The 10,492-nt window shown below is 57.1% G+C and overlaps 1 protein-coding gene across 1 annotated transcript; it reads left to right on the forward strand.

The window, feature by feature from the left end:
• The first annotated feature begins 4,616 nt into the window (after positions 1 to 4,616).
• Positions 4,617 to 9,193, forward strand: TSPAN1 (tetraspanin 1). Its single transcript, XM_079314434.1, has 8 exons — positions 4,617 to 4,664; positions 4,784 to 4,848; positions 5,729 to 5,935; positions 6,332 to 6,406; positions 7,073 to 7,171; positions 7,503 to 7,643; positions 8,124 to 8,207; positions 8,460 to 9,193. The coding sequence occupies exons 2-8, from the start codon at positions 4,792 to 4,794 to the stop codon at positions 8,511 to 8,513; spliced, it is 717 nt and encodes a 238-aa protein (XP_079170560.1). The 5' UTR covers positions 4,617 to 4,664; positions 4,784 to 4,791; the 3' UTR covers positions 8,514 to 9,193.
• The last annotated feature ends 1,299 nt before the right edge of the window (positions 9,194 to 10,492 follow it).

Genomic DNA, 10,492 nt, shown 5'->3' on the forward strand with positions numbered 1-10,492 from the left:
CGTCGGCGGGTCTCCATCCATCCTTAGGGGTGCTAAAGGACAGGAAAGGACCAGCACCCCATGGACACCCCCTTTATGCCAGGCAGCTCTCCCTGTGCACGCACAGAATCCCATCCCTTAACCAGGCTGAAAAACACGCACAGGACAGGCAGGAGACGTCATGGAGAATCCCAGCTCAGGGATGCTCTGGTTCCAAGCTCTCCCCCTGAGCTTGGACAAGCTATCCCAGTATTTGTCTGTGAGGCACACAGAGGTGGATGTGATGTTCCTAAAGGCTCAAAGGCTTGCTTTGGTTGTTGGTTTTTGTTGTTTTGGTTTTTTTTGTTTTGTTTTTTTTCTAAATTCTTGCTTCTCATGCTGACTTCTCTGAAATGATCGTGGCTCCTTGTCTTTGATGCAGGTTGGACATCCTAAAAATAGATGGTACCTAAAACACGGGCTCTGGGAAATGCATGCTGGCTGAATCCAAGCCACTGCAGGTAGCAGTGCAGGGGTGGCATGAAGTCCAAGGAGGAATCCTGAGTTATGGAAAAACTAAGGAAGCAGACACAAGGGCCAGCAGAGCAATGCAGGAGGTATGACCCTTCTTATTCATAATTTCAGCAAACTCCTCCTCCTTTCCCTGTAGTGCATGGCCTGATGGTGCAGGGCAGCAGCACACAGCCCCCATCCCAGCTGGATCCAGCCCAGCTGCTGGTCCTTGGGGATTAAAAAGGATTTTTCTCTCCCTCATCCCATTCCTGCCGGCACCATGCTGCTGTTGCTGCTGGTGGGACAGAGTCAGAGTTGATCCAATGTACAGGCCAGGAATCAACACAGCCCTGTGGCTCAGGGGCAGAGGAACAGCCTGGCATGACAGCCATCATCTCCCCTTCCCAGGATGCTGAGTGGGATCCCTCCTGCCCAGTGCAGATATCTTTCCCTTGAGGTCCCCAAACACAAAGGCACCATTTCCTGCTGGAGCCAAGTTTCACTGCCCCCAGCCCTGCAATGGTTGGATGGGGCTGAGCATCATCCCAGCTCTCACTGGCTGGCTCCCGTCCCAAGAAGGCCCAGAGCATTCCTTACACCCTATTCCAGCTGCACTGCACCAGGACCATTCCCAAAACTCTGCATCCTGGGCTGCCCCTCACCCTGTGTCACCCCTACCTGGTTAATTTAACCCCCCCACTGCAGCCCAGAGTTTGGCACATCCACCAAGGTGGGCAGAGGGCCCTCAGAGAGCACTCTGTGAAGGCTGCAAGAGGTGCTTCAGACCTCTGCTGCTATTGATTGAGCCAGAGGAGCTGCTTGTCAGGCCCTGATTAATCCATCCTTGCTGGATTAATGAGCAGCACTCATGGCAATGAGAGCTTTGCCTTGGCTTGCCTGGCCTTGACTGTTCTGTGGAGAGAGCAGGAGGAGCTGTCCTTGCCCCCTGTGCCCCACAGCTCCCTTCAGGTGCCCTTTGCTCCCTGTCTGGGCAGCCCAGGATGGCTCTGTGGGGAGGAGAGTGATGTCTGCTCACTGGGGCCCCCATGCCCTTATGCAGCTTCTCTGATCCCTGGCTGGAGGGAAAATCCTTGATGGGAGCATCTCCAGGGAATGCCCAGCATCCACCTTGGCTGCCTGTCCTGGCTTTTCCAAAGCAACAAGGGGTCCCACTGCTCCCCTCTTTGCTTTTGGGGGCTGCCATGCTCGTGTCCAGGGAAGTTGGCCACATGGCTGTGAATAAATAGAGCATGAATAGAGCTGTTAACATGCCCGGCTGGAGAAAGTGAGGCTGCAGAACTGGGCTGAGCCCTTCCCAGCCAGAAAAAAAAAAATAAAAAAAAACAGAGAAAAGGTTTTTGATTTCCTTTGACATTTCAGAGTTGGCTTTTCTGGGTATCACCAATTTCTCCAATTTGGAATGGGCCTTGATTTCTTTTTAGGAGCAGGAAAACTCCCTCTGTCTTGGTTTTCTTCCAAAGTACCCAGGATTGAGCTCTGGCTTCTGTGGATTTTGATTTAGGGAGAGCCAAGTGCCTCTACAAACAACATCCCAGTGTGACATCCATGGATAACCTCTCTCCACTTGCTCCCACATCTGGGCTCTGCCAGCACCAAACTTTCTGCTGGGCTGGGGAGGAGAGGCTGGAGAAAACCAAGGCAATAAGGAAGGAGCAGAGGTGCTGCTGGGGCTCTTTGCTGGGCAGGGCTGAAGCCTCACAGCACGGCAGCAGCCAGGAGCTGCTGGAGGGGTGCTGTAGGGCACCCCTGCCTCAGTGCCACCTCAATGCCCCAGTGGCACAGCACACCCCAGGAGCAGAGCTGGGCAGGGCACACATCCTGACTGGGGAGGCAGCTCCAGCACGCCCCAGCCCTGGCCATCCTGGCTGGAGCCAGCAGGGAGCCTGCACACCCCGGAGTGCCATGGGGCAGCTCCTGCTTTCGGGACTCCACTCGGGGTTTTGCACATGGGGAGGATTCCCCCAGGAGCAGGACCTGCAGCCACATGAAATTCAGTGTGGTCCCACTGCCTGGTCCCTCCCAAAGTGGGGAATTGGGATTTCCCCAGCTCTCCAGCCAAAATGCTTTGAGTCCTTTCGCAGCTGAGAACTGAAATATTTCAAAGCATCAAAAACTTTTGGCTGATGTAGATATTTATTTCTCTGCATCAGGAGGTGGGAAGTGATGAATTCAGCACAAATTTGCAACATTCAGTAACTTCCATCTGCAAATCCAAAGTCAGGTTCATTGCTGGCACACTGCAGTGTGTCCATCCATCCTGACTGCCCAGGTGTCTGGATGCTGGACAGATGGGTAGATGCTGCCAGCCCAAAACAGACATGTGAAAGCCCTTTGCAAAGGACTCACCTGGCTGGGGATATCCCAAAATCCTGTCAGCCACAGACTTGGCTGGTCTCCATGGCTGATGATGCCTGGGGCATCTTACCCAGTGCTTTACCTGGAGGGAAACTGACCCCACTTCCCTGCTCTCAGTCTCCCAGGGCCAGGCTGCTTGGAGGAGGTTTGCTGCCCGTGCCCTGGTGAGAGGCATCTCCATGCTCAGGATCAGCTGGACTGTGGGAGAGGATGGAGTCAGTGGGGAGATGGCGTGGCCTGGCTGGGCAGGAGGAACATGGGAATGTCACTGGACTTGTCCTTCTGTGGTCAGGTCAGGCCTTCCCAGAGAACAAGAAAATCCAGCCCTGGCTCCCTAATGGGGCTCAGGGGGGTGATGCTGGGGAGCAGTTGAACCCCAGGCTGTGGCACCAGGCACTGGAGGAGGTGAGGGGAACAGTCCAGAGCTTGTCCTCATTTTATCCCTGTGGCTGGCAATGATTGGGAAGGAGAGCGAGTATCCACATATTGGCCAAAAATTATTTTTGGTGTGGGGAATTTTGTGCAGCAAACAAGATCAGGCTGGTTTGGGGCAACTTTTGGGAGAGGGGCAATATGAAGGAAGTTTTGGAGCAGTTGTCTGTCTTTGTGAGAGGAATGAAGGCTTGGCCATGGCTCTGAGCAGCTTCCTGGCAGCTGCTGCAGAAAAGGACTGAGGATAGAGGCAGTGAGGGGCAAGGGCTACAGCCCCCAGCTGCAGCACAGGTTGTGTTCATACCCAGGGTGCCTGGGAGGGTTAGAGGCTTCCCCCAAATACCACTGTGATTTGGCTGGAGCCCAACGGGGCTGACTTCATCCTGCTGAAATGTATCATTACAGCCAGGTAGGGAATGTGCTGTGGGGTTTTGGGGGAGCTGGTGTGGGGTGGAGTGTGCTGAGCACACAGAGCCTGGTTTCCTGCAGGATGAGGTCTCCCCTGCCTCCTGCATCGCTCTGAGGTTTGATGGCAAGTTGAAGTGGGTTCTGGCGAGGGGACCAGCACAAGCTCCTGCCCCAAAGGTGCACTGGAAGGGCAAGGACCACTGCCAGGGTAAGGCCTGGGAGGCAACATCCCCTTCCTGTGCGGTGTGGCTCCTGCAGTCCTCCTCTGTGGGATACCAGCCCTATTTCAAAGCATCTTTCCAAAGAAAACCACTTTTGGCAGCCCTTAGGCAATGGCAGGTCTCCTCTGACTGCTCCACTGCTGGCATCTGCCATGGCTGTCACTGTCCTCTCCTGCTGTCACCCTGTTGTGTCCCTGCCAGCTGAATCCTCCTCCCAGTGCAGCTTCGGCTTGTTTGCAAACCGGCCGTTCCCCAGCGCCCTCCTTTGCCTGCTTCCCTTTTGGCCCAGGACATTGGAAATTTCGGGTTTTGGAGAGATCCCTGCCTGAGCGGTGCCGAGAAGGGGGACCAGCGTGCAGAGACGGGGTGCCTCAGCCTCGGCAGAGGGAGGCTGTGAGCCGGGGGCTGTGAGCGCTGGGGGTACCCAGAGCTGGAAAACCCCAAACACAGCGCCCGGCATGCGGAGGAGGGCGGCGGGTGGCACCCAACACGCCGGGGCTGATAGCGCTGCCCCCAGTGTCCCAGGGCAGGACTGGCCGGGCCCCGGCAGCGCTCCAGCGCCGGCAGCAGCAGAGGGCAGCAGGGCTCCGGGCTCGCCGCACACCGAGGGTGGCCCCGGGGCCGGACGGGGCGGGGGGCTCCGGCGGGGCGGCCCCAGCCGCGCCCCGTTAAAAGGCGGCACCGGCGGGGCGGTGGAGGCACAGCGGGCTGGGCAGGACGGGACGGGACGGGGTGTTGGATCTGCTCTCCCTTCAGGTGAGTCGGGCTCCGTCCCTCCCCGCCCGTGGGGAGCCCCGGAGGGCGCGGGGCTCTCGGGACAGCAGCTGCTGCGCTCGGGGGGGGGGGTTCCCCGGTAACATGTCTACTCTCCCCAGGTGCAAAGATGGGGTGCTTCACCTTTATCAAGGTCATGATGATCCTCTTCAACCTGGCCATCTTCGTAAGTGCGCCCCGGGGGCTGGGCTCTGCGGGAGGGGGTCGCGGGGACCCCCGGAGCCGGGTGTGGGGTCGGTGTGGCCGGGCTCTCCGGCCCCTGTGCGCGATGGGGTGCAGGGTGTGGGCAGGTGAGACTTGCAGAGCCCGGAGGCTGTGCCGTGCTCTGGGGACAGTGCCTGTTGCATCAGCTGCCCCTGTCCCTCGCTGTGCTGAAGCTTGGGAAGGTGCTGAGTGCCCCACAACAGGAGGTTTGCTGCACCCCTGCCTGGGGGTCCTACCCAGTGTGTGACTGTGCTTTGGGACTCCTGGACGTTAGGAATTCAGTGCACATGCGGGTTCTACTCCCACCCAGGGCAAAGGGCAGTGGAGCTCGCAAGAGCTGCCCTGGGACTGCAGGAGCCACCTGGAAGGGGCTGTGGTGGGATCCAGCTTTGGGAAGGAGGGGGTGCAGAGCCTCCCGGCTCCTCTGCTGTAACACTCCCTCTGTAAAGCTCCTGCATGGATTTGAGTGTGGTGTGGGAGGTCGAGCTGGCAGAGGGGAGGGCTGGTGCAGACTGCAGGTAGCCCAGAGTTTACCTTGCCTATATGGAGGAGCTTGTGGCGGCCAGTATCTGAACTGGCCATGTGGGGTCATGGGGAGGCTGGTGGCACTGCTGGCACTGAAACCTGTTGGGCTGGGAGGAGGGCAGCTGTGACATTGCCATGGGGATGTGCTGGTGGTGGGGTGTTTTTACCCATCTGGCAATGCCCTGAGCTGCCAGTGCCACAAAGTCTTGCTTGGTATGGTGAAAAACTGCTGAGGGGAGAAACACCTGTGCCAGGTCCTTACCCAAATATCACATCTCATGCCTGTCTGGAAGCTGACACTGCCTTTCTCCTCCCAGCTCGGTGGTGGGACCCTCCTGGGAGTTGGCATCTGGGTCAAAGTGGATGGAGAGTCATTCCTGGACATATTTGGGGCGCTGTCCTCTAGCGTCCTGCAGGTTGTGAATGTGGCTTATCTCCTCATTGTCATCGGTGCCATCCTGCTGGTGATCGGCTTCCTTGGGTGCTACGGTGCCCAGAAGGAGAGCAAATGTCTCCTGATGATGGTATGCACCTGACTGACCTCCTTATCAAGCCCTGTTTGAGCTGGGTCTGTGGTGGGGGAGACCTGATGGGCAGATTTCTCTGGGGAGGTGATATCTGTGGCAGTCTGGGTGGCCCTTGGAATGGCAGTGCTGGACTCAAAGTCTGCCACAGCAAAGGCTGAGAGCAGGTGGGAGGGGGTGCTGAGTTTTGAGGTCTTCTCTCTTGGAGCATGTCCAGAAGCTCAGCCCCATGCAGGTGAGGGGCTGGAGGAACCCAAGGCTGTGCTGCTTCTGCCCAGGAGCAGAGCTGAAGGCAGTGAGGCAGGAGGGCTGGAATCCTGGGGAAGCAGAGGAGTTCCAGGGGCCCCTGAGGATTTTGGTTGTTGGTTTGACCTCCCTCCCCTTGCTGTGTCCTAGTTCTTCTCAGTGGTGCTGATCATCTTCATTGTTGAAGTTGCTGCTGCCGTGGTGGCTCTGGTCTTCACAGGTCTTGTGAGTGCAATACTTGAGTCTTGGGTTGGGCTGATTTGGGACCTGTCCTACCCCTTGGGAAAACAGGAGATATGAACTGGCAGCACTGCCCATGGTGTAGAAGCTGTGTAGTGGTCAGTGCTACAGGAGGAAAGGTCACTGCTGGCACCAGCTACGTGGGCAGGCTGGAGTAGCCTGAGGGTGGTGGGAACAGGGGTAACATAACCCTCACTTTTTGGACAAGTTTTGCCCACTTCTTTCTGTCAAGCCCCCTACTCCCTAACCAGCTTAGGATTGACACCTCCTCACCTCTGAGGGTAGGAGCCACTGGAGGAGGAAGTCCCTATTGCCTCATGCTGAGCAAACTCACCCCCTTATTAAGCACCTGAGAAGCCACCTGGGGGAGAAAGGTGACTGCCTCATTAGGCACTGGAGAAGTCAACTGCAGGACAAACGTCATTCCTGGCTCCCTTCCTTAACACAGTTTATCAGATGACTCACTGGGCACCAGTGACCTTGGTGCCATAAAGCACTGGTTAGTGGGGAAGGGAAAACTCTCTGTGGGTCAAACAAATGTGCTGTGACTTCTGGCCGTGCTGGGTCTCCCTAGGCTGAGACCAATATGGGGATGCTCTGTGCTATTCCCCAGGACTTTCTCTGATGGTGTTTTTCTGCCCTTTCTTGCAGGCAGAGACGTTGCTGACAGGTCTGGTGACCCCACTCCTGAAGGATAAGTATGGGGTGGATGCAACATTCACACACATCTGGAATGTCACCATGACAGAGGTGTGTTGAGCCCCATGGATCCCCCCAACATGGGCTGGGTGCTGCACGTCTGGTTGGGACAGTGAGATGGAAGTGGGGACACATCACAGTCCTGGATGTGCTGACCTGCCACCACCTCCTCAATTTCCCAGGTTCCTGGGAACTACCCACTTGGGACCTAGAGGGGTGAGAGCTGTATGTGATGGTGTGTGGGGCAAAATCATGGTCCCAAGGTGACTACTGAGCATCCCACTGAAGTGGGGTTGAGCTGGGTGACACTCTCCATGATCCAGTGGGGTCCTGGCAGTGTTGGGGCCTGGAGGGACACCTGAAGGATGCTCTTCTCTCTTAGGTTCACTGCTGTGGCCTGAACAACTACACAGACTTTGATGACTCCTACTTTTATAAGAAATACAACAGCTACCCCAGGCAGTGCTGTGGTGACACGGTGGAGATCTGCAATGGCACGCTGGCTGCAGAAAAGGCTGTCAATGTAAGGATGTGCTGGTGGCTCCTTCCTGCTGGCAGAGCCTGACTTGGGGTGTGCCTGGGCACGGGGAGGGATAGCCTAGCTCTGCACATGGTGGTCCCATGGACTATAAGTTCTGGGGGGATGCTGTGGTGGTCTTGGCATGTTCCTGGTAGAACCAAGTAAATGTTGCTCTGGTCCTAAAGAGAATAGAGTGGCATGCCTGGTGCTGGGCATGAACCCAGGCACCACTCTGCCTTTTTGGGTGATTTCCCTGTTTCTTCCCTTCCTTTCCTTGTTCCCCACTCAATACTTGGTCTGAGAAGTTAGGCTAGTTGCTCAACTTGTTCTTGGGCTGAGTTGCCCCTGAAGCCTTGGACTTTCTCCATGGCTGTGTGCTTTGGGTTGGAGAAGCAGTACCTCTCTTTCTGGGGGATGCTGTGCCCTGGCAGTTGGGGTATCACCATCTCTTGCCATCCTCACCCATGTGGTTGCCTCCTGCAGGGCTGTTTCCCACAGATCTTGGAAGAAATCAGGACCAATGCAGGAGTGGTGGGTGGCGTGGCAGCCGGCATCGCTGCCTTGGAGGTGAGTGTCTGAGCAGTCTGTGCTGCCTCCCCCTGTGCCTGGAGGTGGGGCTGGGACCAGCCTGGGGGGGCCCAGGGGGTGGAGCAGCTCCAGGACCACCTGCAGCTCCAGGCTACTGAGCCTTCTTCCCTGAGCACATCCAGCCCTCCCCCCCTGGAGCACTGGGGATGGTGGGCTGTCACCCAACCCCATGTGGGGAAGGGGAGAGAGGGTGCACAGTTAAGGGGGCTGATTTGCACCTTGTCCCCCCAGATTGCAGCCATGGCAGTTGCCATGTACCTGTACTGTCGGCTGGATGAGAAGTGACCTCCCCTGAGGCAGGAGGATGACCTGCCACCCTCCCATGCTGGGGTGGGCCTGTGGCGTGCCATGCTCTTGGGGGGATCCCATCCCTCCCTGGGTCTGATGCTCTCCTGTGCACTGTGATTTGTAGCTGTATTTTGATCTACTGAGCTGGGATCTGTAGAGTTTGTGTATATTTTTGTACTGATATGCCATATGGAGCCTGTACATAGAGATTTGGGGTGTTTTTTGATTGGAGGGGTGTTGATAGAGAAGCTGCTTGGTCTGTTTGGTTGATGCCAGCAGGAGCCAAAGCAGCACAGGGACTGTTCAGGACTGCTGATCTGGCAATGGCACAGTGGTGTCTTGGTAAACTCCTGCAGGCGGGTGCTGTACTGCTCTCACTCTGTCCCCACTGTGTCCCCCTGCATCAGTTTGAGGTGGTAACTACACCCTCTCTGGGGATGTATCTACTCCTGCACCCACTTTCTGCCAGCCCTGGCCTTGTTGCCGTGAGGTCCCCTGGAAGAGGGGCTGGCTGGCTGCTGGCTGGTCTCTGTCCCTTCCCTGGCATAAGGACAGCCCTGGTGGTCCCTGACTCTGCAGGGGCTGAGGCTGCCCCATACCCCCTGTCATTTTGTGCCTGAGCCCCTCTCTATGCTATAAAGAAATGCAAATAAATTTTTCATCTTGGATACAAATTATTTTCTAGAGTTGATCTTGGTGCTGCCTTTTTAATAAATACCCTCTGCTGGGGGAGTGCAGGGGTGCGGGCTGCCTTGCCTCCCTTCCATGTCCTTGCAGGCAGCACAGCCCTGCCCTCCTTGCCTGTGGCTCCTCACCTGTTCAGGTGCTTGGAAACAGAGCAGCCCTGTGTTTGCACAACAAAGGGGGGGGGGGTACCACCCTTGCACCCCCGCCCTCTGCAACAGCCGCTGCTTCCTCACAACACACAGTCGGGGATTGAACAACAGCTTGGCTTGAAAGGCAGGGCTGGCTGGGGCATTCTTGTGTCTCCATCAGCTGCAGGAACCCAGAATAGGGGGGTGAGGAGGGATGGATCCTGCCACCTCCCCTTCTGACCATCTCCACCCCAGAATTTTCCTACACTGCCTGTGTGTGCTACACCAGCCCTCCCTCTGTGTGTGGGCATGTGGGAGGTGTGGGTGGGCTTGGGGGATTTCTAGACACCCTCTTTCAACCCTGCTACTCCCTCTCTGCTCTTGAGGATCCACTTGCTCTGCCTCAGTTTCTCCATTTCAAAAGCACAGCCAGGTGGGTGCTCCCGAGGGCTCCTTCACCCTGTTTGTGGTGTGGGGCAGGGGCAGTGAAGGACAGGGGTGTGGCAGGAGGCCAGTGTGCAAACAGCCTCCCCCGGTGCTGCCTCGCTCTGTGCCTGCTGTGGCACCCCCTTATCAGCTCCTGCCCGGGTACGGGGCTGCACTGAGGCACTGCTGTGGCCTGGCATCTCCCCGGTGCCATCCAGTACCTGCCACACTGGCAGGAGCAGGCAGGGACCAGTGAGACAGGCATGGCACCTGCTCCCCACACTGGGTTACTCAGCCCTGGGGACATGGGGTTTGGCCCTGCCTCATGGCAAGGTGTGGGCAGAAGCTGCCAGAAAACAGCCTTGTCTTTCCTGGGCAGGTGACTAGTCCCAGCTCTACCATAAACCTGTGTCACCTCATGACGCCAAGGCTTTTATGCCTCTTTTCCCACTCCAAGGATGCAGGAGCTGCCAGGAAGCCCTTTCTGGAGGTATTGTGGTGCCCAGGACCCAATTGGCACAGAGCTGGGGACACTTGGCCACGTCCTCTTCTGCACCCTGTTTATGGGATGCCTTGCAGAGCTGGCTGCTGGCACACACACCCTCTCACTATCACCCCTGTGGCTCAGGGCAATGCCTGGCCAGCTGCTGGCTTCTACCTTGGCAACTCCTCCTAGCCATTGGGTTCCATGGGGCAGAACAGGCTGTTTCTGTGGCACCGAGTTTTGTAAATAAC

Source organism: Erithacus rubecula (assembly GCF_903797595.1).
Source record: "Erithacus rubecula genome assembly, chromosome: 10".
Classification (NCBI taxonomy): Eukaryota; Metazoa; Chordata; class Aves; order Passeriformes; family Muscicapidae; genus Erithacus; species Erithacus rubecula.